Raw genomic sequence first — 26,376 nt, 5'->3', positions numbered from 1 at the left:
ACTCTTTATCTCCTTTTAATTCTTCCTTTAGAAAGAGACAAAGAGTGAGTTGAACTAAGATTAAAGTTAAACGCGGTTGATGAAATCGGGCTTCTCTTTGACGAAACCATGTTAACGAATGTTCTTAGAGGGTAACATAAAATATGCACAATTTCTGATTTTGCTCCGTGCTATTTGCACGAAATGCCGGTAGCACCAATTTTCCTGCAAATTGCTATTTCTTTCTTGGTATTTTCCATTATTCATGTTCGATTATTTTCTAAAAAAAGTGGGACACTTCCGGATCAACTCCACATATGTTGTATCGTATCTAGCTGTTCATGCATTATGACTCAAAACAGATGTTTGACATCTGCGAGCGCTATGTGTGTTAAGAATTAAATGTAAGGTTAAAAGACGAGTAGTAAGTCGTATAATGTTAATCAATGAAAATGTGTTAGCAATTTTGAATTTTTTCCAATCTTAACAATCTACTCTATCGTCTCCTAATTAGATATCCTAATTGTATTCTTGGATATATAACAGCGGCTGATATTTATTTATAATCACAGAGGTAGCCATATTTTTGCGAGGGTCGCGCTTGCTCGACCTCCAACATGGGCGTTCCTTTTTGTCGTCTGCAATGTGTCAAATGAGCCGAAAATGATCGAAAACTGTTGGATAGTCGAGTGAGATATTAAATTCACCGTGAAAATCGATGTGTCAACAAAGACGCCTCTGGGAAGATCTAAAAATGCATTATCCATTTTGACAAACGTATCGGATTTCTGTTTGCTATTTTTGCTGATAGTGTCACGAGAACAAAAAACATTTCTAGTGCAATCAAATACGATAGTTGAATTAGAAACACAAGAGAAAAAAGTGCAAGTTCGTTTCATCGAACAGTCTCTTTTTCACCGAAGCTTCGAAACTCTTAATCCACCAGTGAGAGATCAATGAGGGATCCCATCGATTCAATCGTAAGGTTATGCAGTGAAATTGAGAAAAAATAAAGACGTCAAAAGAATTTTCTGCGTGCTAATTATTTGATGTAAGCAAGAGAGAGAAAAGGGAAGACGTTTTTTTGCAAATAATAAGCGACAGAACACTTTAATGCGTACTACAAGCTCTGAGAAACTAAAGTACAAGATTCCTGTCCCAAATCAGCTGATCAGCAAAAAGAATTTGTGAGACTTAATTAAGCTTTAATGAGAGCATATGCGAGTTATTTTGAATATACACATATTGAAGATATTTGCACAAAACTCGGTTTGATCAGATAATTTTGTACGCGTGGCAGACAATATTTATTTCTCACGAAAAAGAAAATTGTAAAATGTCGGCAAACAATTCAGCGGTGATGAATACAAACAAAGGTAGTAATCTCCAAAATCGCAATTCGCAGAGATCTACCCTTCTGAAAGTAGTGATACTTGGAGATGGTGGTGTTGGAAAGTCTTGTCTTATGAACAGATTCGTATCGAATCATTTTGATGAGCACAGTTTTCACACTATTGGAGTAGAATTTCTAAATAAAGATATTGATATCAACGGCGAAGCGTATACATTACAAATATGGGACACTGCCGGCCAGGAAAGGTTTAAGACCCTCAGAACACCTTTCTATAGGGGCTCGGATATTTGCCTTCTGACTTATGCAGTAGACGATAGGACGAGTTTTAGAAATTTAGCATTATGGAGATCTGAATTTCTAAAATATGCAGATGTTCAAGAAGATTCCAGTTTTCCATTTATCGTTGTTGGTAATAAGGTAAGCTATGGAATAAGCAAAATTTGCATTGAATAATGCATTGAATACTCTTTTCTTACTATAAAACATTCCTTTTTCTTTTCTAGATGGATGTTGCCGAATCTGAGAAGCAGGTGTCCACAGAAGAAGCTCAAGCTTGGTGTTTAGAAAATGGCAGTCCTCCGCTAGTTGAGACATCAGCAAAAGATGCCACTAATGTTGAGGCAGCATTTGGGGCAGCGGTTGACGTATGGGCGCGATTAGAAGCTAGATTAGAACGGCCTTTAATAGAAGACACCGTCGATCTTTCTAAACAGCAATCTCCGCATCGTTCGAGCTGCTGCATGCCTGTATCTAATGGCGAGTAGGTCTTATGATTCTTCTCAGCTTATGATTCTCATTAGTTTTTGATTTTATGTTCCAATAAAATAATGCATGATATATTTTCTTCAAGATCTTCATTTGTGAGCAGCTAATTGAAATTATAGGGTTATAGGAAGATAAGCATGCAGTATGCAATCTTTATATGATGCAAATCAATATTTCTGGAACAGACATTTAAAGTTTCTTTGCATTTGAAAGAAGTATATAATGTCACAAATTGAACTCGTAGAAATGATGTTTTTACTCTCATTAGAGTCAATAAGAACATTACGCAATATAAGTGTAAGAAATTATTTTAATCTGATATTTTATATACTCACAAAAAGATGAAAATTTATTTGTAGTCCACAGAAAATTCGAACTTAAGTCAAAAGTTTAATTAATTAATCTCATTTCTCAGTTTCTCTTTTCAGTTTCGTCAGAGATAGACATTTTTACAAATTATATTTAAGACATCATTTTTTTTATACAAGGCAATACTTTGTTTCTAGGTCTAACAAAGTAATTTGAAGAGAATCTCTTGCCTGTCTACAATACTTTCTTCATTATATGGTAAACTTTCTTTATTGACACTGAAATTACGTCGGTTGTATATGAACGACATATATAATTTCAAATTTTTTACTTAAGGCTGATTAAGATTTCCAAAGAATGGTCTAATTTATTTACCAGCAAATGAATGATGATTTTGTTGGTTGACTCCTTCTTTTTTATGAACAAAACCTTTCTTAATAAAATATATTCAAATAAGGCTACAGAGATCGTATATAAAATAAATAATGCATTGTGTGATATATATATATATATATATATATATATATATATATATATACATATATGTATGTATATGTATACAGGATGTCCAGAAAATCGCCCGCGGTACTTTGGGAAGTGATACGGGACCTAAAAAGAAGGAAAAGAAGCTATATATAAATATATATATATATGTATATGTATATATCTAGAATACAATCTTAAGATCTAAGATCAAGTTAAACGTCCTATCAATGCTTTGTGCAGCTCTTAATAAGCTACTGACAGTATTTCAAGTGTTTTCACACACTACTGGCTTGTGATAAAATATAATGATAATAATAATAATAATCATGAATTGCTTTATTAAATAAGACATAAGCATAAGGTGTAATTTTAGCTTTGTAATCTAAATTTGCCTTATCTTCGCGATATACATCTGAGAGCAGTAAAGTAACATTTTATTTAACATTTTATTCAAGCAAAATCTTGCTATTCATATGCGAATCTATATATATATATATATATATATATATATATATATATATATATATATTTGACATTTGTACAAAAAAATGTGGCACATGCTTTTCTGCTCTTAGAATATTTCTTATTCAATATCTAACAATTTTCCTACAAAATTAATAATGTTATAAAGGAATGAAATATTTTATAAACAATCATCGTTGTCGCATATTTGATTCGGAAGGTATTTGATTCTTTAGAAACACAGCCTCATATATAGCACAAAAAGAAAGTGTATGTAATAATTTTCCAACGACAAGATTTAAATTGTGTATAAAACGTGCATGCTGGTGCTTTTTATATATAACTAGTACATGTGAAGTATATAAATTTATAATAAAATATATAATGATAATTGATAATTAAAATATTAAGTACATCTAAAACTAATCATATCAAGATGAGAGATGACTTCATCTCATAATCATCATTATTACTCCAAATCTTTATATGAAAAATCTATGAATTATTTTTTAAAAGATACTGCTGCGTACACATACATATACATGCATTATTTGTGAAAAAATGCGCGCGCATATCGATTGTTATTTATTATTTTTACATACTTAGTAAGACAAGGCTATTTCTCATATGTACATGTAACTTATGTACAATATGTGTGTATGCCTTAAGATTTTATAATTCTAGGCGACGATTTTGCAAGGAAAAATAAACTATACTGTGCTTGTTTAAAAAGCGTCATAATATTACACATATTACTCGATTATTAACATTCCTTTCCTCTTCCTTTCACATCTATGGTAAAATTTTTAATTTGCTAAAAAAATGTATCATAAATATGAAATCAAAAAATTGAAAAATAAAAATGAAAATGTGAGACAAAAATTTACATAATTAAAGACAAAAAAGGGAAAAAGAATTATATAACTCCTTAGTTTTTTAAATTTCTTTGCTTTTTCTTATTTGAAATATCTACAATTTTCTCTTTTTCTTATTTGAAATATTTCATGAAATATTTTACATGAAATTATAATGCAATCTTTACATGTAATATATGCAATTTACATATCGATTTGTAACAATTGTATTTTATAATTGTATATTTTTACAATTATTTAAGATAATGTAGCGCACACACATTCTTTTTCCCAAATATTAAAGTTATTGATACTAGTAGGTGTTCTTATAAAAGCATAATAAAAACGGATAATAAAAATATATAAATTGGGAAAAAGTATGTGTATTTCTTGACAACATATTTCTTATATGAATATCTTAACAATATTTACAACTTGCTACATTTATATGTATCTAAGATTCAAGCTCCTAGTTGCTTATAATTATTTCATGATACAATGGTGAATTACATTCTAAAATATTTCTGTTTCATCTTTGTGTAGAACTTATATAATAATTATTTAGAATGTTTTTAATAATTAAATTTAAATGTAAATTAATATGTCCATTTAGATTGTCTTTTCAGAATGAGAAATCAAGAAAAAAACTAAATTATGTAACTAAAATAAATATTTTTCTTGCTTCTTGCTATATTTCTATATATTTATATATATAAGTTTAGAAGAGATTAATTCTCTATATCTTTGTTTAATACGCAGAACGCTATATTGCGCTGTTAATCTTGACGTTTCTTTTACATTTAGATGGATTTCCATCAAAATTTAGTTGCACTCTTGTATGAGTACAACTTGGAAAAAATAAATTAGAACAATTTACTGAATGCTAATGACAATGTTCCGTAACATCTACGATCACTGACTTTTTCCAGCCAAATAGGAAGTAACCGATAGCAGCACCTATTACTACGGCACAGCACAGCCAAACATTGTATGTCATGAAGATTAGCATCAAGAAGTACGACAGGACGATCTGCACGATGTGCAGAAGCGTTTGGAACAAATGCATCCAAGACAGCATAGTTGGTCTGCACAGATTAATGCATCTAGTTACACTCGAGTCTATTTAAAACTTGAATAAATAAATTCAAAAGTTAATTTATAGATTTGAATAGTTTACAGTTTTGCAAAGCTAAATTAAGTTAAAGTTAAAAGCAAAACACAAGGTGAAGAATTTTTATACTAATTAATCATAGTTATATTTTAAAATTGAGTTATAATAATTTCTGAAATTAAATATGTAGCCAAATATTAGCTTTTCATGAATATTTTAAATGATTTAATCTCGTTAATAATTTTAATAATTAATAAAAAAATTTTAATTATTTAGGGAATAATATAGAAAGAATTAACAAATAATGTAATAAAGTCACTAACAGTATTAAATTTAAAAAAAGATAAATATTTAATATATGCATCAGAAATTATTTGCAACTCAATTTAATATATATAATAGATATAATAATTAAAGAAGTCAATTTATAAAAACGCCTAATTGAAAATATGAAGACACACATGAGATGAATGGAAATATTGATGAGACAGTCGTGCTAAAAATATTTGACAAGTAAAGTTATATTTTATATCCAAAAGATAAAATCCTATTAAAAAGATATACATACAAGTTTTATAAATATGAAAATCACTTAACAAAATAATCACAGCAACACCACAGCAATTAATGACAGCTGTAATATTGCAAAGTACAAAGAAAATATCTCACAGTATCTCGGAGAATATCATTTACTTACGGTTGCTTGTGGATTACTTCGCCAACCATACTAGAAAAGCACATTTAACGATTAAATTGACAATGTAAACTATCGTTTATGCATTTTAACGATCCTGCAAAAGAATATTGCTCTTTGATTTTGAAATGAAAAGCTGCCTGAAGATTACATACTACTTAAGTTGATTTAATATTTATTCACATCCACGCAAATTTGTCATAGTAAATTATAAATATTCTTGCACAAGCAAGTATGGGAAAAGCAACGTTTTTTTGCAGGATCGCTCTCTAATAATAAACAAGCGAGCTTACTGAACGACACGATTGTCCTCAGCTACCACATTCTTCTCACTGGGCACCGTGACGCTCCTATATTGCAGAGCATTGTATGTCTTCCAGAATAAATACTCCCGATAATATTTCAAGCCCTCATAGAGCGCGGCCATGATGATGATACCGATCATCGAACCGACGAGGCCGCCGATCGACGAGATCTTCCAGTTCTCGAACAGCACCGATTCACAGTAACCGGTGTGAAATGTCATCTAGGCCGTGGAAAGCAAACAGTATCGTTAACAGCACCGGGTACTGAACAATCTACTCATACCTACCGACATACCGTGCATGTCCATGTTACTGCACGCATCACTCGTCGAAGCACCGACATCATGGCTCATTATCGAGTGGTTCATATTCCCATGGTTCATATTCGCATGGTCCATGCTCCCATGGTTTACGCCTTCGTGATTCATGCTCGCATGTTCCATGTGAGCCATATGTAGACTATGAGACGCGTGATCCGTTGTTTTATTCATCATGATGTGATCTGCGTGATTATGAGACATCTGCAAAAAGGAAGGAAATTCTTAATGGGATATGTTTTAATCAAATCCATCGGATACGCTCAGTCTCTACCCGAAAATTGTATGAAGGCCCGAGGATAGTAAGAGAGCTAGAGAGAGTTTTATCAGATTCCAAGATCTGATCGAATCGTTTTCTTTGCGAGATCTTCATTATCACAATTCCATTGTGACAGAAAGTAATACATGAAATGTGAAAATGTAAATCATTTCTTTAATCTGGATTTAAAGACTGTTCTGTTGAAAAATTCGCAAGCACTTAAGATTTACATGTTGTATGTTATATTAAGAACACTTAAGAGAATTTATTATTTTAGAAACTTAGATAATATTAATCGGAGCAAGCGGGGATTACCCTGAATTTACATGCGATATCTGAAATTGTGATGTAACAACGGAATTTAATTCGAGCCATTAAGTGCTTCTAAAAACGTAAAGAAAAACTAATTTACATATTATCTATTAAAACAATGTGTTGTGCTACTTTTCAATAGTTTATCAGTAGGCTGATTGACTATGAGATAATAAACTAATCTATAACTTCAGAAACGAAATTTCAAGCATTGATTTGGAAAGTATAAAGAAAAAAATAATTGCGAGTCACAATTCTTTCTAAAAAATAGATTTCTTGGATAAATGTAAATCAACATTTAATTCTGTTAAGCAAAGGATCACTGTCTATTTTAATCTTTAAAAGTTGGTTGGATATTTTTTTAATACCTTTAGTTTTTGGTATAGAACTTACTATATATATGTTAAATAATATTCTGAAAAAGAGCTAATTTAAAATCGAAAGGTTGACTTTAAAGTTTAAGAGATTAAAATGAAATAACTGACATACGATTTCACAAATTATTTTAAAAAACAAAGGGTAAGTGTAAATTTTTTGTAAAAAGTCGAGAAATAAATCTAAATTTAATTTTACCGATTTTAACACATCTGTTTCCTCAAATTTTAAAAAAAGATTAGCTCAATATTATGATTAAATAAATGGAAAATGATTTGACAATTCGTTAAAAATATCAATAATTTTTTGATTATTGATTAAGTGGGAATTATTCATCAACAAATAATAATAATGATAACCTTGAGAGAAAATATGTAAATATTAATAAGCACAACTAATATTTTGTATTTTTTCCACTTTGAAATTATATTTTTTAACAGTATAATATATTATGATAATATTATACACAAATACTCTTCTGGTTAGCGATATCTCGTGAAGTAATGAATCGGAAATGTATCAGTTGAATGGCTATTTCAACTTATATACATTTCAAATCATATATTTCAAGTAAGCATTATCATCTCATTAATAAACAAATTTTATGATTAGATTCTTTTACATAGAAACGAAAACGTTAGGAAAAAACGAAGAGGAAAAAAATTTTAAATACGTCCCGAGAATAATTCGCTAATTATAGAATACATAGAGAAGCAATTTTATTTTATTTTTCATGAGAAATAAATATTTGTTTCATTGAATGTTTCACAATCAAATATTTTCACAAGTTTAATTTTTATTATTGTTTGTTTTCAAAAGTGTATAATTATCAAGTATATATTATATGAATCAAAATATTATCTTTCGTTGCTTAAAACTTCAAAGTGAATATCATAATAAGAATGAATATCATAGTTTTCGTATTTTTCTTGTTAAAAAAATTGATTAATTTGTATAGTGCTGTATATAATCTGAAAAATATAATACAAAACTTAAGAAATAACAAAGATTGCAGAGGTAATGCAAAATGTTGTTTTTACAAATGATTTGATTACTTATTTGAGAGTACATTTTAAAAATATTTGCATCGCATGTAATGTGTGTCTTGTATCGTTAACCACTTGCGCTGGAAAGACGTGCCACGCACGTCGAGATGTTTTTGTTACAAAGTCGCCAACGTATTGTACACGTCGGTAGGCAGTTGTCGCAGAAATAAAAATGACGAAAATGAATTCTTCTGAATGAATTCTTTGTGTAAGACTCTACCGAGTCTTCTCGTTTCAAGTGACTCCTCACGGCGAGTTACAGTGGAGCGTTTTGGCACGCGCATATGTGGATTAGTTGCCAGCGCAAGTGGTTAAGACAGATAAGATACACTTCTTTGTACTTGTCGACCACAATTCATGTACGCACATACACATACACCCATACAATTTAAATGCAATAAAAATGCACATATAGTGCTTAATAAATCATAATCTTCATTCAAATGACAGATTATTTAAAGATCGATTTTTTAAAGTAAAAATATCAAATTTTTTTCGATTTATAAACGATTGAAAATGAGGTATTTCTCGTAAAGTAAGCCTCAATAAAACAAATATTTTACTGAATTTAAAGCTTAATTGTAAATATATATATATATATATTTATATATTTATATATTTATTTATTTTGTTTAAATTTTTGAAAAAATTGCGACAAATGATGATCTTCTTCGATTATAAATTGGGGATAAATAGGAGATAAGAAAGAACTCGGATTATAAAAAGAAGACAAGAAAAAGAATCTGTTTAAAAAATTAAAATTAAGATCGTACACATCCACAAATCTAAAAAAAGTTTAAATTGAGAAAAATCAAGAAATAATAAAATATTAATAGCTGCAGGAACGAGGAAAATTGATAGCGATGATTAAACACGGATATGGTAAAATGTGACCATCAGGATATGTGTGTGTGTGTGTGTCCATATCGATGAATATTATTTTGGAACTGTGTAACGATAAGAAATATACATAAAATATTTCAATACTTCGGAATCTTATCGATTGAGTAAATATTTCACGGATATATGATCATATAAAAAAATTATCACCGTAGATTTACAAATAAATCAGCGACTGAGCTTAAGTTATAACGATAAAAAATTAAAAATAAAAAATTTAAAGAAGGATAAATCCCACTGTAAAAAACTGTTTTAATGTACAAGAAAAAAATAATCTTTCTCTTTATATCTCTTTCGCATTATAATTTAAATAATTTTTTTAATTAGTTTATATAAAATTTTAAATACACACACATAAATAGGCGGCAAATTGCACCAATTTCACCGTTAAATGTGCGTTAAATATAAATCAATTTTCATACATGTGTAGCATCGGAATTTAAATTTTCCACAAAGATCAGTACTAGTCAAATGATTTTTTTCCATATTTTCTCGTTTCGTATCATGTTCTGAGGAGAAAACTCGTAAGCAACAGATAAAGACACGCTGAAGAATGCCTTTGAATGCGTGTATTCGATTGTACAGGCTATTATTGCATTATTATTTGGTTCAAACAAGTACATTGTTTCAATCTTTCAACGAAATTAAACTCATCGATGAAACTTATAAACATTATCGTTACCGATCACCGTATCATTCATTTTTTTACCGGCTATCTCATCCAGGTAGCGTCAGATATCTCGATTTAAAATTGCGTAACATTATAGAAAATTACAAATATCATACGCAATAGTTGTCCAGTATCCAATACCCCGCAACATCCTGCTAAATGTTTCATAACGAAATCCTAAGACCCAATCAAAAGACAAAATACCGTTATCGGTTGATAAAACTGACTCATCGTTATCCAACAGTGGTTTAACTGTAAAAACCGCATACGTGATTAAAACCCATGATAGAAAGAAACGTTAAAAAAAAAAAACAGGAAGCGTTGACGATCCGGAAAAAATAGCACGGAAAAGTAGCAAGGATAAAATATTCAGAAGAGATAAAAATACTACAAGTATGAACAATAAGATAAAATAAGCTAACAAAGTATTTTAAACTAATTGCAGGTTGGAATATAGAATTTCAAGAGTATATTCTCCAGTGAATTTAAACTCAATTGCAAAAATTTAAATCATGACAGAATTACTTAAAATGACAGATTTAGTAACAGATTTTTCAAATCAATTTTATACTGTTAAAAAATCTTAACAAAAGCATTGAAGAATAGTTTTCCTAGGCTTTCCGAAAACTTCGGAATAAAAACAGATAATAAAAAAAATCTCATTGTTTAATTTTAAATGTACTTTACTTTAACGGTTTACCAGTTCAAAAATTATTAAAGTTCAAAGTTATTAAATCGAAAGTCTATTAAAAAGGCAAGAAGTAAATGTTGACTCATTCGATATTTTCGCTAAATTGATTAAATTGATCAAAGACGGACTTGAAAGAGAGAATGCTCTTTATACGATATTAAACGTTAAAAATATAGTGAAATTTCTGTTGCAAATTAATTAAATTTCGAAATTTTGGCTAAAGTCATCATCGCGAGAAAAGATTTATAATTGAAATTTTGAAGCTACCAAAACCTTGAGCTTATTTGCTGCTTTATGCTGTCGAATATGGAAAAAAATTAACGCATCGATGGAGATAGACATTTTATGCAGAAATATTCCATATTTCGTGATAGATTTTGACAAAAAATACATTCTAATTGTAAGATCAATATCAATCGACAATTTGCCGCGCAGGAATCTTTAATATCGAAATACCAGAACATACCAAGAAAAGGCACGCATTATAATTCCTGCAAGAATCTCAATTATCGATCAATTGGTGGAATCATTCGTGGGCTGAGTTAGAATGAACGTTCGGATAAATTCTCGTGAGAAATTTTCAATTGCGAAAGCAATACCCGAGATCATTATAGCGTGTCATTGTGTCACGTTTAGCACACAGAATCTCATTACAACGAACTTAAAATCGATTCCCATCCACTTACGATCTCTTTAATCAATTTAGTTGTCAAAAAAAATTTTGTTGTAAAAAATTCAATTTTTCACACTCTTCTAAAATATTTAACATCAAATATCTTTAAATGAAATTTTATAATTAAATTCGTAGAAATAAAGTTCGCTTAAAGTTACAGAGAATGAAGTTTCGTTGTGTTTAATTTATGCCTTTAAAATTTAACTTATTAAAAGTACCTTAAAATATTTGTAACTCAGAAATTATTAATCTACAATATTTCAAAAGAAATTCAAATCAAAGACCTTTTTTAGTAGGTGAAAGGAAATACGAGGAATATTCGAGATACTTTCATATAAGCTTAAAACTATATCAACTCTCTATAGTAAATTCTGCGTTCCTTTCACAGTACCTTCTTCACCTAATTAGACATATTAAACAGCGATTTTGTAACTATCTTACCTTTTATGGAATACTTTCATGGACTGACTATCATTCTGCACAATTTTACTTCTGAAATAATGTAGATATAATCCTAATCAATTAATAAAACCGAAACGTAATAAATTTATATAATTTCGATTACACTTTTTAATTTATATAATCTCGACTAACTTAAAATCTAGTTTCAAATTTTTGTTTAAAAGAATATATATGAAGCAGATTTTTATGAAAAACGTACATTCTAATACCGCTCAAAAGTTACGCGACTTTGTAAAAAATAAAAATTTATCATCAGAAGAGAAAAAGTGTCAAATATCGACGTGAATAATTATATAATATCATGGTTGGGACAACATGATAAATTATATAATATGGTGTGACACATTTTTAGACAATATGTGTTCACGCTAAGATTTTTCGCAAGTCTCTCTCGATCTCGTATCCTGGTGCAGTTTCACCATAAACTCCGCTATCGGTTCGATGATGCAAATTCTCGACCGAGGGTTGACGATATTGGCTCCAATTGGATCAATGACGGTAAATCACGATTAATTATGTACACGTCCAACCGAGGGATGTGAAGAAGAAGCATAAATATCCGCTGTGGATTTATCTGAGTAAGCAAACGCACGCGCAACCTGATAACAAGTATCAACTTTCACGTCGTGAAAGTGAATGCTCTGTAAGGATCTGTCTCTCTCCCTCATCGCGATTTAGGCAAAACACAAGAAACTGGAATGGAATTTCGTTACAAAATATATTCGCTTTTTATACAATTGAAGGTATCTGTGACGCAACTGTAACATATGCTACATCGGAAGTGCTGTGCAAAGAAATGCAACAGGAAAAATTCGCGATAATCGCGTCCGTGAGAAAACTTGTTTCACGATAGGTGTCATTAAGTAACTCTGCGCGACTACCCGTTCCTTTCTAAATCACGTCTCTGTCTAATTGCGCTGCGGATAAAAAAGGAAAGGATTAGTCATGGCAACCCTTTCTATAGACAATCTAGTTGTTTTACATATGAGGATCTTTAGGATCAATAATTTAAGTATATAATAAAGGAATTTTGTGCCGCAGACGAGTTTCTTTAGCATTTGAGTAAATACTCAACTGAATCTTTTTTCAAGATTCAGAAAAATATTTTAAAAATTTGAAAGAAATCTTGTTTGTCTTCAGAAATTTTGTTTACAAGAATGAAGGTCATTCGAAATCCATTTCCGCGATAACAATTACATCAGAGGAAGAGGGGAAAATAATTTTCTTTTAAAAATGAGCAAAATCAAACAAGACAAGATATTTATAATTGCTCTCCTTTCATTCAATCAGCTGAGAAAATCGTTCTTTCGGTAAAATGAAACGAAACAAAAAAAATCACGCCACGCAAACTCGCGATGAAGAAAAGTGTCATCGAGTCATTTACCTCTGCAAGCAAGGTTATGTCACGTTGAGCGATAATCGGCGACGAAGGTCGAAGTCAGGTCACGAGTGACGATGGTGGAATGATGGCAGTTTTTCTCGCCTCGATATCCTTTTCCCTGTTGCCCAAACGCTGCTTAACTCGCTCTCTTAAGCAACCTCTCGCGAATCCATTGATAAACTGTGCGCGACTTTCACAAGTGCCCACTGCCTACCCATGCGCCTTCTGTCATCGCATAGCCGTACAAACCAAGAGAGTTGATCTCATTAAACAAGATTCATGATAGCGAATGCGTGATAGTAAACAAACATGTGATAAGTGACACGCGCCATCATATGATGGCGTTAGGGCGCATTCACATCTTGACAGAAAAATAGTAAAGCATTGAGCCAATCAGAACTCGCGTTGGTAATAAGCAGTGTGTAAGCAGTACATTAGAAAGGCAAAAAGTAGAAATTGCGACTACTAGCGCGAGTTGTGATTGGCTTCTGCTTTTCTGCTTTCTGAATGCGCCCTTATTCTTGACCAGAATAAAATCTCTAAAGAAAAAGTCTAGAATAATAAAATTTCTAGAATAAAAAGAAAGAATCCATCTAAAAAGAGAATCTATAAATAAATAAAATTTTTCTAAATAAAGTCTTTACAATAAAGTGACATTGACGTTGCGATTGACCACAGCCAATTATATCGACCTGTGCCTAGGGTAACCAGCAACGATTGACCAATCAGAGAGTCCTATTTTGAATTGGCCAATTGGCGACGTGGTCAATCGGGTGTCACCCAACATGACGTCGATAAACGTATTGACCAATCAGGATGGAGTAAGGATTTGTTTTAATTGGTCGAATAAGCTCCGCTTCTACCAATGGCCGCATTCAGCGGACTCAACAGTTGAGCAACATTACTAGATTTTCCGATGTAATTCGACGCTGATTGGTCGGATCTGAAAGGGAACCAATCATGTTCGGTTGAATCCACTGAATGCGGCCATTGGCACCTTTGATGCATGTACCAAACAATCGGCCAAAATCGCCTTAAAATTAACTGCCTATTTAAACTTGAAACTTGTGATGTAAAAGTCTGATCGCGTATTTAATTAAAGAATTGTGCGTTTTTATATAATATTTAATTAGTAATAATTGCTATTGTACGTATAATAGAATTTAAATTATTAAAGTATTACTATCGAAGGTGAATTATAATAAAAATCGCGTTGTACAGTGTAATATAACACGTGTGATACAAGTGCGTATATATTATTTCATACGAATGAAAAAATTTTATAGGATAGGAATAAAATGAATATTGTATAATATATACATAATTCTTATAATTTTTTACGAAAACTTTTTCTGAACATTTCCGAGTAAAATGAGCTTAATTACTGACAAAATTATGCGAATTTTACGCAAATATCATCCTGATAAAGATAATGAAAATGAATCAAAAATGAGTATGATGAAGAAATCACAAACAGAAAGAGAAAAATTGGAAGAAATAAAAAATAATGCAGAAAAATTACTTGCGGATGCACAAAGCAATTATGTAGGAAGTATTGAATATGCTAATTTGAATAAAATGCTGGCAATTTGTAATTTAGAGGTAATCTTTAATTCAAATTTTCAATTCAATTAGTGTTTATGTAATAAAATGAATATAAATTGATTTTAAATATGTATTTAAAATAATCCCTTTAAAATGTATATGCTATTATATATATAAATTACATACATACACACACACACACATATATATATATATATATGTTTAATGATAATCTTGCAGTAATATTAATATCCGCTATATCTTTTTAGATTGGAGATGAACTCACAGCTATTCATCATTTGGTTGAATCGCATGCAGTAATACTTCGACAACACATTCTGCATAGATATCAAAAGTCTAAATTGTATGAATCTCTAAAGGCTAAGCCACAAATATATGGGTTAAAGCCAACACATGTAAAGTTTGAAACAAAATTTACAGACAATAATGAATCATTAAAATCAAAGCTCGCAGAATTACCAAAAGGTATATATATATTTTTTTTGTTACAATATATTCCTGTGTAAATTTATTATACTTTTCTGATTTTATATTCGCAGAATGGTATATGATTCAAGTTACTGTTCAATATGAATCTTCAAGTATATTAAAACATGAAAAATGTACATCTACTGTAATGCATGCCATACATATTACAATATTGCCCACGGGACCATCTGATATAGAACCTTTGTGCATAACTTTGCCAAGACCTGCAACACAAGTATCTTATGATATTTGCAAGGAGATTAAAAAATTATTGGGCAATTACAGAACCGAGTTAAAAGCTACTTATGAAAATCGTACGCAATATTGGAAGATGCGTGAAATTCAGAACAACAAAATGAAGGTAGACTTAAATTTAAACTATTATAATTATTAAGGAAATTTAAGATGATTAATTACAGATAGCTATAAATGGATTAGAAAATATATGGCTGCGGGAATGGAGAATACTATTTATGGCTGATCCCATTGAAAATTTAGAAATTGTAGATGATATGCATCAAATGTTGGATAAATTGATATTAGATTTCAAACCTTTGTAAGTATATATAATAATTGTATAGATTATTTAAAGCCTACTGCAGCTTGTTATTTGTGGATCTTGATTTTCTGTTATACCATTTTAGTGTTGAAATATCAAAGCGATGTAGATGGCTTCTAAGAAAGATATCTATATGTGCATGTTTTCTCACACGTGAGGAAATAGCACGTGCAGTGAAATTTCTCCTTCCTAAATATGAAAAACTTGCAAATAATATTATTTTGTCTATTTATGGAAAGTTAGCATATGTACAAAAATTAAAAATCGCAAAGCGAAAGACGTTAGTTCTAATTATCGACGAGGTAAGTGAACAATATTGTATCAAAAAATAATTATACTGGGTGTCCGAAAAATCGCCCGCAGTACTTCGGGAAGTAATTCGGGACTCAAAAAAAAATGAAAAAAAGCATAGCATGTATAAACATAGATCCGCAAAGATAAGTCGTTTCCGAGTTATAGCCACTTTTATATTAAAAAAATCGTAATTTAGAGTCCGCTTGGCATCTCTCTTTTTTAAATTTTAAATTTTTAATTTAAATTTTTAAATTTAAATTTTCAAATTTAAATTTTAAATTTAAATTTTCAAATTTAAATTTTAAATTTAAAAATTTGAATTTAAAATTTAAATTTAAATATTTAAATTTGAAAATTTGAATTTAAAATTTAAATTTTTAAATTCAAATTTTCAAATTTAAATTTTAAAATTTAAATTTTTAAATTCAAATTTTCAAATTTAAATTTTAAATTTTAAATTCAAATTTTCAAATTTAAATTTTTAAATTTAAATTTTTAAATTTAAATTTTTAAATTCAAATTTTTAAATTTAAAAATTAATTAATTAAAATTAATTAATTAAAAAATCGTAATTTAGAGTCCCCATGGCATCTCCCTCTTTTTTAAATTTTTAAATTCAAATTTTAAAATTTAAATTTTCATATTTTAAATTTAAAATATGAAAATTTAAATTTTAAAATTTGAATTTAAAAATTTAAAAAAGAGGGAGATGCCATGGGGACTCTAAATTACGATTTTTTAAACATAAAAGTGGCTATAACTCGGAAACGACTTATTTTTGCAGATCTATGTTTATACATGCTATGCTTTTTTCCTTTTTTTTTTTTAGTCCCGAAATACTTCCCGAAGTACTGCGGGCGATTTTCCGAACACCCTGTATATGAATCTATATAAATTTCTGTTTCATATAACAATTAGTTTTATTTATGTCTTAAGCATATGGATTATATAGCATTTGAAGCTATGGAAATTATTAAGAATCATCCTGTCACTCGTTTCCCATCTCTACATGTAGCATATGCGTTATTCAAAGAACATAAAGACACTATAATAGAAGGTTGTAAAATAATTAAAACCACAGAAGATATGGGAATCTGTATGATTAATTCGTCGGGTGATCTAAGCAAAATGGAGAAACGCATAAAGCTTTTTATGGACTTTTGGCTACCACAATGGAAACTGCACAACATGGAACTTAGTGAAGAAATTTTCGAGGAAGCGTTAATAAATCACGATGTTTTAATGTATAAAAATATTATTTCAGCAATGTTATCATTATCGACTATTCGTTTGATTATATCTATCCTTTCTCCTATAGGTATACTGGTCATGGGAGTGGCGTAGAATATTTACCTGGAGAAAATATTGAAAAAATGAAAGTGAGATCTACTGTTTTATTATTTGGATGTAGTAGTGTGAAATTACTTACGATAGGCGGAAGATATCCACCTTTTGGTGTTTCGAATCAGTACTTAATAGCATGCAGGTAAGAAAGATGTAATGCGTAGTTTAGTTTTCCATTGTAAAAATTTTGTTTAAATTAAAAACTAAATATGTATAAATCAATTTGCAGTCCTTGTCTCCTAGGTATGTTGTGGGAAGTAACAGATGTTGATATTGACAAAATGACTGCACATTTTATAAGTAATTGGATTCCTTCATCGTCCGAGAGATTGTGGACAGAGGTAGACATAGATAGTTGGACTTCTGGTACTTTAAGTTAGTATTATGAGGTGAAAGTCGCTTTATGTTTCCTCTTCAATATTTGATAATTTTTTATAATTAAATTTTTTATAGAATTCACAAAGAAAACAGAAAACGACAAAACGGAAATGGAGACAGAAATGTTGCGAGCAGTGGCAAAATCTAAAAATAGTTGCTCTCATTATATGACATCAGCTGCAATAGTAGTACGAGGCTTACCAATAAAAATAGTTTAAAATTTTTCCTAATATGCAAGTACATTTCTTTTTTTATATTGATATAAGCTAATTTCTTTTTCTACATTGTGTACAAAAGCTTGTGTTTTAGAAAATGAAACAAAGACTTTTTGATTATTTATGAAGCAAAATCTGTATTTTTTTGTTTTAATATGAAGATATTTTAAAAACGCGCGATATAGTATATAAAAATAATAACATATAGGAAATATACATACATTGAGTGTTTTTAAAAATTATTAAAGAAATTTTCTAACATATAAATGTCTTGCCAATTGATAATGCCTTCACTGATTCGCGAATTTAGATTATACTCTTAGACTCTTTGGTCACATAATGATCTGAGGTTCTGGTACAGAAGTGGAAATGCTCTTATGTGGCAAAACTTGTCCTCCATTAATGTATAGTTCATCCTTTACAATAACGTCTTCCCCCAATACAGTTGTACCTTCCATTCGTACCCATCGCCCCACGACACTTCTCCATCCAACTATACATCTGTATTGAGTGATATTAATTACTTTAATATCATTAATATCATACATGTGAATCTTTACACATATATACATAATATAATTAATACTTACCCATCGAGCCATGCATGTTCCTTTATCACAGCTGCCTTAAGAATAGTGCTTCGTTTAATACAGCATCCATCAGCTAAAGTGACACCAGGGCCAATTGTTACATTTGGTCCAATCCTGCAATCCTTGCCAATTGTAGCTGTCGGATCTATTAAAACGTTTCCTACTATGCCCGGCCCAGAATGAAGCTGTTCAGGATGTTTTTGCCTCAACGAAGCAAGGTACATAGACATTCCTGAATAAAATTATAAATATATCATAAACGAACAAGTTAACAACTTATACAACTTATATATAAGTATTATAATTTATTAAATAACTTATATATGAGTAATATGTAAATACCTGTAAGAAAGTCTTTAGGTTGTCCCACATCCATCCAGAAGCCTGGCAATTCCATCGCGTATAATTCTCCGTCCTGAGCCATGCTTGGGAAGACTTCTTTCTCAATACTGGTAGGTTTCAATTCTATTCTGTTCAGTATGCTTGGATTAAAGATGTACATACCTGTATTTTATCAATATAATTTATTTTTTTATATTATGTAGATGTATTTTACAATCCATAGGATTTTTCTATACAAGTCTTGATATTTTTACTATCATACCTGCATTAATTTTGTTAGATATAAACTCTTGCGGTTTTTCGACAAAACTCTCGATTTTTCCTTCTTCTTTATATACAACTACACCATATTTTGATGGCTCCTCTACTTTAGTGACAATTATAGTTCCCTCTTTACCATGATTCTCATGAAATTCAAGAAGCTGTTTAAAAGGAAAATCGCAAATAATATCAGAATTCAAAACAAAGAATGGATCATCACTGGCACATAAATATTCACGCGCGAGCGCAAGCGGTCCAGCGGTACCCAACGGTTCTGGTTCATGAGAGAAGATGAGCCTTACTCCCAATTTCTTCGCTTCATGAACCAACTCCTCTTCCATTTGCTGCGCTCGATAGGAGACAGCCAATATCACTTCCGTTACATTCGTTTGTACCTAAGAATGTTAGAAAAACGTTTGAATAGAATATGAAAATTAACTTTCACAAAATTTTGATAAATTAATCAATTAATTGTAAGGTGACAAATATTTACATACCAATGCTTCAATCTGATGTAGGAGCATCGGTTTATTTGCAAATTCAACAAGTGGCTTGGGCCTACTTAAAGTAAGAGGTCGCAATCTGGTTCCATAGCCACCTACAAGTATTAAAGCACGCATGGTTTGTAACTTTTTTCTCTTTTCATGCATTCCTAAGAATTCTGCAACAGTTAAAATAAAGACAGATAATTTACACTGTAACGAAAACTAATTAATTCATAGTCCTAATGTGTTATATCATTTTTTATTAGATTACCTTATGTTTTTTTTATTCCTGTTTCTTCTGCTTTACTGCACTTTAGTAAATTAATATATTTGCGCTTTACTAAATTAATATACATTTATTTATTATTACTCCATTGTAATATGTTACTATATTTTATAATATGGATAATATAACTGTTACACAATGTGTTGTATTTATTATCTTTCGTCGAATACACGCGATGTTACTTATGTGCAATGTACGTCTTAACGAAGCAACGCGATATCTCTCTGCGATAACTATTGCCACGTAAGATGCGCTTGTAATAAATGGAAACGCATTACGTGTTTACGAGTTGAGTATATGGCAGCGACAGCTTCACGTGATGATTCACTATCAACTTTGGTTGAAAAAAATAAGTTGCTATACACAATCATAAACCTCTTGTGTTCCTCTCACATAATAATTGCAGATATTTGTTTCACGAATCTCTGTTGCGGCTAATTAATCTTCCAGAAATATTACTGGACGCCATGTTTCCACCTGCCGGTGCTCACCTGCCTCGCCTGTCACTGCTCCTGTCACTTTTGACATGACGGTATCATGCTTTATGTTATTGGAGGTTAAATGACAAAAAGAAATCCTCTTGCATTTCAGTAAAATAATTTATAAATTATCTATCCACAAGGAAGATTTCAAAAATATTTTTTTCTCGAAACTATTAAAACGACTTATTTGCAAATAACATAACCTTTTCAAGTTCTGAAGTTAATGTCGTCAAACGTGACAATTGTTGCAAACAAAATATAGTACATGATATACATATATCTATATATGTATATTTATATATAAAGAGAAAAAAGTTATTTAAACATAACTTTTTATTTTAAATATATTACAAAAAAAGTTGTATTCCTTTATATGTTATACAAGAGTGATAGTTTATTTAAATGTAAAGTACAGAGAAGATACGTAAGCGTTAAACAATCATTTCCAATTCTCGGGCATAGTCTATAGCAAGCGCTGCCAATTCGGAGCTCGGGATAGGATCTTCGGATTTTTTTTCACTGATTGTGGTAAAGTAAAAGTAACCGTCCTTGGACAGATTCCAATTCTTCTTGGCGGCAAACGCCTTTATGTCTTTTTCGGTGTTTAAATTGAGCATCCTCGCAGCATCTTGAATGGAGATCTTGTCATATGCGCTTTCCATACACGCGCCAATCTCGTCGCGAACAGTATTTAATAAAATGTCTATGAAGAAATTGTAGGACGCGGCAGGAACGTTGCCCTTGGCCAGGAAAATTTTGTTGTACGAACCCTCCATCAAGTATTGCTCTAGGCTCAAGGGATGCCTTATGTAGACATTGGATTGTATCTGATCAGACGGCAGGAGTTCCAGTTCTGTGTGAAATTCGGCAACACGATTTTGCGACAGCAGGAACAAGAGATTTAGACCGAGAAGCTGATATTTGTACGCCGACTCCATCAAACCGGATTTATAATCGAAATAGTAGCACTTGAGCTGCGCCATGTATCGCTCGAAGGAAGGTATATCTTCAGCAGCGATGCTCCATTGTGCTCCAATTTCTAATATATCTCCTGTGATACGTATAAAACGAATTAATATTATACTTGATATAGTATATAAAATTAATATTTAAAATTATGAAGACTTTTGAGCGAGTGATACATACTGGCAATTAGTAATTCATTTTGACTGGCTGTGCTGTTTGATGTCGGGAGAAACATCAGATTCGTGAGACCGACCTACAAGATGTATATATAATTATCATTTAATCATTAATGTTATATATAATTATGAAAATTCCATATATACACATATTTAAAGGCTAAAATGTCAAATATAATAATGGAATAATCGTTGAAATTTGAAAAATAGAATTAAGGGCAAACGATGACAATCCATTTTGACAGTCCACAAAAATGAGGTTATGACGAGATACTTGTGTCAGTAATTATCTTAGTTGATACTTTATGAATAAAACACATTATAAACCTTCAATTGATTGAGCAATTCCCCGCATTTCTTTAAATTACACGGGGTTCTTGTCCATTCGCGCTTTAAATTCTGATACAAGGAAACAACATCCTTGAGGGCTGCCATTTTTAATTTCGCCATGGAACATTAAAATGTCTGAGATACGCGATCCAAGAAACATCCAGTTCTGCCAATTTTATGGAAAAATAAAGAATTATGTAAAATCTTGTCATTGGATGGCATAACGTTTAATCGACCAATCAGATTATAGGAATTTTTTCCGTTTTTCCTGATTGGTCAATTAAACGTGTCATCTCGACATATTATAATAGCATCAACCAATCAGCGAATTTCTGACAAAGATAGCGATGCTACCAACATATACGTGTCCTTTTCTATGAATTTTACATCGTTCCCCCACCCTTGGATATTTACTCCAGCATGCGTGGAGCTCAATGGAATGTATGGTTCACTTGCGGCGTACTTCACGACGCGGATTCGGCCGAGGCGCAAAGATCTTTACCGGCCTTCAACTTCCTCTTCCCGTGACTGGATACAATGGCGTCCGGAGTAAGTGGCTTTCACGCGGCTCTTCACCGGTCGGCATCCGCGTCGTGACGCGTCGATGCCGTCATGAGATTAACGTAAAATGAAACCTCGCACGATGTATCATTTATTACATTATGAATTTTTTCTTTCAGACTTTATATACGTACCCGGAAAATTTCCGTGCCTACAAGGCCCTAATAGCCGCACAATTCTCCGGTGCTCAAGTCAAAGTCGCAGAGGACTTTATATTCGGCGAGACCAACAAGACCGAGGCGTTTTTAAAAAAGTTTCCGCTGGGAAAGGTAAGCCGGGCGATTTTAATCGCGCTCCTCGCAAAATCTCTTTATTGTTTGCAATACGCTTGATATGCTTCTGTAACACATGGTGAGAGAAGTTGCAAAATACTTTGTTATTTGATGAAGCTAAATTATTATTTAAACAATTGTTTGTTAAATGTATCGTTTTACAATTATATTTAAAGTTTTATACATAAAGATTTGGTGATTCGTATGGTATTATATTGACATATTTTTTCATTTCTTCATGTATGATGGAATTAGATTTATGTATGATACCAAGTAGTATAATATAGTAAATAATTTTTAATTTTGCATAAGAAATTAAATTATGTATAATTATTCACATAATTCATATAATGATACTTGATTATCTGTATAATAAGATACCATATATCTTTATATAATACCCATATAAGAGAATGTCATATTGTGAATATTTGCAAAATAATATTCTTTTATGCTATATTCTCTTATTTATTCATATTTACTATATAATCATATAACCACATTAGAGTAAATACGTTATACATTTTTTTATGTACATTACTGTTAGAATACATAATTGTAAAAAAATCTTGCAGTAATGATATTATTCTATAAAGATTTCACAATACAATTATATTCTTAAATATTATCTAGTTAAAATCTAGGAAAATTATTGTAGGAATTGGAAATATTGTAATATGTGTGTAATTTTCAGGTTCCAGCATTTGAAACAACCGATGGAAAATATATTACAGAAAGCAATGCAATTGCTTATTATGGTAAGACTGAGAAAAAATTATTTTGAGCTGTTTATATGATCTATTGATTTCAATATATGTGTATGTATTTATTTATTTATTTATTTATTTATTTTAGTGGCTAATGAACAACTCAGGGGAAAAACTGATATTGAACGTGCATTGATCATTCAATGGCTTGGCTTTGCTGATTCTGAAATTCTTCCTGCCAGTTGTGCTTGGGTATTTCCCCTACTTGGAATAATGCCATATCACAAGCAGGTATTAATTGCATTTTTTATTTGATTTTGCATACATAGTTACATACTTATAACCATATATCCTCCTACAAAGGCAAAATTGGCGAAATTGTATAGCCATTCTTTGTAACTCAAAGAGGTAGATTAACTCTGGGTGTATTGAATTTACATGTATATGTGTCAAATGCATATGCTTTTAAAATATTCCATACATTTATAATGTCAAGTTTATTTTTATGCAATTATACTAATTATCATATATGTAGCCAAATCATATATATTGCCAAATTATAATAAAGTATTAATATGGCTAGTTAATTAAATTTATATGATTGCTTTTAGACTGTTGAGCATGCCAAGGAAGATATAAATAAAGCACTCACTGCTCTGAACTCACATTTACTTACGCGGACTTACTTAGTAGGAGAGCGATTAACTTTGGCAGATATCTGCGTAGCTATGACATTGTTACATCTGTATCAGTATATTCTTGAACCAGAGCTGCGTAAGCCTTATTTGAATGTAAATCGATGGTTCCAAACAGTTATCTATCAACCTGAATCTATTGCTGTAATTGGTGCCTTTAAATTGGCGGATAAAACTATTGAATATGATCCTAAGAAGTATGCAGAAACTCAGGGAAAGGTTAGTATTTTACTTTAAAAATATATAAATTATATATAAATAAAGAAAAAAAAAAGAGGGAAAAATAATTTCATAACTATTGTAAATTGTCTATTATTTTACTTAGAGTTCGAAAAAAGAAAAGAAGGAGAAAGAATCTAAAAAGGAGACTAAAGAACCGAAAGAACCCAAAGAGTCAAAGAAAGAATCTAAAGCTGCAGCAGATAAGACTACAGCAGTAGAAGAGGAAGCTGATCCAACAGATGAGGCTTTAGCTGCCGAGCCGAAAAAGAAAAATCCCTTTGCTTCGATGCCTAAGAGTTCTTTTGACCTTGACGATTTTAAACGGTTTTACTCTAATGAAGATGAGTCTAAATCTATTCCTTACTTTTGGCAGAAATTTGATGCAGAAAATTATAGTATTTGGCTTGGTGAATATAAATACAACAATGAATTAACTAAAGTATGTAGATACTCTTTTCAATAATAAAAATTCGAAAAGTCAAAAAACATTGGATATCTTATTAATATTCATATGTTTCTTGCTTTCATGTAGGTTTTCATGTCCTGTAATTTAATTAGTGGTATGTATCAACGGTTAGATTCAATGAGAAAAGGTGCATTTGCCAGTGCCTGTATATTTGGAGAGGATAATGACAATACAATCAGTGGCGTTTGGATCTGGCGTGGACAGGACCTTGCTTTTACAGTAAGTGTTACACATTTAAGTGAATATTTAAGATATTTATAAATAATATATATACATATATTGTTTTTTTGTTTCCTACAGCTAAGTCCAGATTGGCAAGTAGACTATGAATCTTATACTTGGACAAAACTGGATCCATCAAAGGATGAAACAAAAGAATTGGTCAAGCAATATCTCAGTTGGACTGGCACGGACAAAGAAGGACGGAAATTCAATCAAGGAAAAGTTTTTAAGTAAACTTTACCATATGCATCAAATAAACCCTATTCGCATAAAAATAAACCTGAAGGAAATGATAAAATATCAAAAAAGTTTACATATGTCCTTCGCAAGAACTCTAATAGAATAAACCGATATTCGGAATCTCATTCTCCTAAATATGTTCCTCTCTTCCTCTTGATCTCCATATATAAAATAAAATCTTTTATATACATTTAAATTTATTTTCTATAGTTTAAAAAACAAAATCTTTTAATCTATAAATGTTAGGGTATCATTTGCAAAATTTTAATTTTTTTAAACAAATTTTTTACTCATTTTGATGCAATTTCATTTTGTATTCAAATTATTGGCATGTTTAATCATATCTATATAATTTAAATCAAAGTATTTTAATATATGGAATGAAAATTATTGAATCTTTTCAGTAGGAAAAAAATGTACTATATAAACTTATACAGTATGTGTATAAAAAGAAAAAGTAAAAACAGATATTTTGAGCTCTGTTAAGTTTATGGAAACTGTAATAATTTTATAATAAGAACGTTGTACACATATATATATATTTGTTATGGTCAGTAATTACTTAGTCATGTAACAATGTGTGAGATTATATTTATGTATACATTTATATACATAACCATTCATTTTAATTAAAAATTGTTTAATGTATGACATATATGTATTACATACTTTAACGTTTTAATATATCTAAATAATTTTTTGGTATCATGCAAACATATATTTTCACAGAAATAAATATAATGTTAAGATAAAAAATAATTATCCCTATTTTGTTAACCAAAAAAATGTTAAATATTTTTTATTTAAATGAAAATTGTATGAAACCTTAAGTAATTTTGAATGA

At 30.5% G+C, this 26,376-nt stretch overlaps 6 protein-coding genes across 14 annotated transcripts; 3 read left to right on the top strand and 3 right to left on the bottom strand.

Annotated features, from left to right (window-relative positions):
- The first annotated feature begins 288 nt into the window (after window positions 1-288).
- Rab9 (RAS oncogene family member Rab9) lies at window positions 289-4,101 on the top strand. 7 transcript variants are annotated; one of them, XR_014435621.1, is made up of 5 exons: window positions 325-1,750; window positions 1,837-2,093; window positions 2,184-2,395; window positions 2,605-2,665; window positions 2,971-3,003. XR_014435621.1 is itself a non-coding variant. In XM_083081429.1 (4 exons), exons 2-4 carry the CDS (start codon window positions 1,316-1,318, stop codon window positions 3,044-3,046), a joined length of 768 nt encoding a protein of 255 aa, XP_082937555.1. In that variant the 5' UTR covers window positions 289-383; window positions 552-1,315; the 3' UTR covers window positions 3,047-4,101. The 7 variants fall into 7 exon arrangements, 5 of the variants coding, with proteins under 5 accessions (XP_082937555.1, XP_082937554.1, XP_082937558.1 ...); XM_083081429.1 differs by lacking the exons at window positions 2,184-2,395; window positions 2,605-2,665 and having other exon boundaries at window positions 289-383; window positions 552-1,750; window positions 2,971-4,101; XM_083081432.1 differs by lacking the exon at window positions 2,184-2,395 and having other exon boundaries at window positions 324-1,750; window positions 1,837-2,089; window positions 2,971-4,101.
- A 172-nt stretch (window positions 4,102-4,273) lies between these two features.
- On the bottom strand, window positions 4,274-13,690 carry Ctr1a (Copper transporter 1A). Of its 2 annotated transcripts, XM_083081434.1 has the most exons (5): window positions 13,409-13,689; window positions 6,607-6,840; window positions 6,308-6,540; window positions 6,018-6,047; window positions 4,288-5,294 (listed from the first exon to the last, which is right to left on the bottom strand). In XM_083081434.1, exons 2-5 carry the CDS (start codon window positions 6,838-6,840, stop codon window positions 5,093-5,095), a joined length of 699 nt encoding a protein of 232 aa, XP_082937560.1. In that variant the 5' UTR covers window positions 13,409-13,689; the 3' UTR covers window positions 4,288-5,092. The 2 variants fall into 2 exon arrangements, with proteins under 2 accessions (XP_082937561.1, XP_082937560.1); XM_083081435.1 differs by lacking the exon at window positions 6,018-6,047 and having other exon boundaries at window positions 4,274-5,294; window positions 13,409-13,690.
- A 727-nt stretch (window positions 13,691-14,417) lies between these two features.
- On the top strand, window positions 14,418-18,802 carry Sse (extra spindle pole bodies like 1, separase). The gene is made up of 9 exons (XM_083081505.1): window positions 14,418-15,007; window positions 15,220-15,436; window positions 15,511-15,800; window positions 15,859-15,995; window positions 16,084-16,300; window positions 17,229-17,536; window positions 17,611-17,778; window positions 17,866-18,011; window positions 18,090-18,802. The coding sequence occupies exons 1-9, from the start codon at window positions 14,777-14,779 to the stop codon at window positions 18,230-18,232; spliced, it is 1,857 nt and encodes a 618-aa protein (XP_082937631.1). The 5' UTR covers window positions 14,418-14,776; the 3' UTR covers window positions 18,233-18,802.
- Gmppb (GDP-mannose pyrophosphorylase B) lies at window positions 17,530-20,760 on the bottom strand. 2 transcript variants are annotated; one of them, XR_014435631.1, is made up of 7 exons: window positions 20,179-20,760; window positions 19,920-20,083; window positions 19,424-19,817; window positions 19,162-19,323; window positions 18,820-19,051; window positions 17,722-18,730; window positions 17,530-17,645 (listed from the first exon to the last, which is right to left on the bottom strand). XR_014435631.1 is itself a non-coding variant. In XM_083081506.1 (6 exons), exons 2-6 carry the CDS (start codon window positions 20,070-20,072, stop codon window positions 18,562-18,564), a joined length of 1,110 nt encoding a protein of 369 aa, XP_082937632.1. In that variant the 5' UTR covers window positions 20,073-20,083; window positions 20,179-20,760; the 3' UTR covers window positions 17,530-18,561. The 2 variants fall into 2 exon arrangements, 1 of the variants encoding a protein (XP_082937632.1); XM_083081506.1 differs by having other exon boundaries at window positions 17,530-18,730.
- Window positions 20,761-20,990: 230 nt separating this feature from the next.
- Rpn12 (regulatory particle non-ATPase 12) lies at window positions 20,991-22,305 on the bottom strand. The gene is made up of 3 exons (XM_083081507.1): window positions 22,145-22,305; window positions 21,822-21,894; window positions 20,991-21,726 (listed from the first exon to the last, which is right to left on the bottom strand). Exons 1-3 carry the CDS (start codon window positions 22,265-22,267, stop codon window positions 21,107-21,109), a joined length of 816 nt encoding a protein of 271 aa, XP_082937633.1. The 5' UTR covers window positions 22,268-22,305; the 3' UTR covers window positions 20,991-21,106.
- A 255-nt stretch (window positions 22,306-22,560) lies between these two features.
- Eef1gamma (elongation factor 1-gamma) lies at window positions 22,561-25,652 on the top strand. Its single transcript, XM_083082448.1, has 8 exons — window positions 22,561-22,696; window positions 22,828-22,977; window positions 23,675-23,738; window positions 23,836-23,978; window positions 24,299-24,601; window positions 24,708-25,043; window positions 25,137-25,289; window positions 25,371-25,652. Exons 1-8 carry the CDS (start codon window positions 22,685-22,687, stop codon window positions 25,524-25,526), a joined length of 1,317 nt encoding a protein of 438 aa, XP_082938574.1. The 5' UTR covers window positions 22,561-22,684; the 3' UTR covers window positions 25,527-25,652.
- The last annotated feature ends 724 nt before the right edge of the window (window positions 25,653-26,376 follow it).

This window comes from Camponotus vicinus, unplaced genomic scaffold (assembly GCF_025532165.1).
Source record: "Camponotus vicinus isolate PSW18456_S1 unplaced genomic scaffold, iyCamVici1.0 SCAF_11, whole genome shotgun sequence".
NCBI classification, from domain to species: Eukaryota; Metazoa; Arthropoda; class Insecta; order Hymenoptera; family Formicidae; genus Camponotus; species Camponotus vicinus.
Note: the sequence above shows the minus strand (reverse complement) of the source record. Positions and strands in the feature narration are given on the sequence as shown.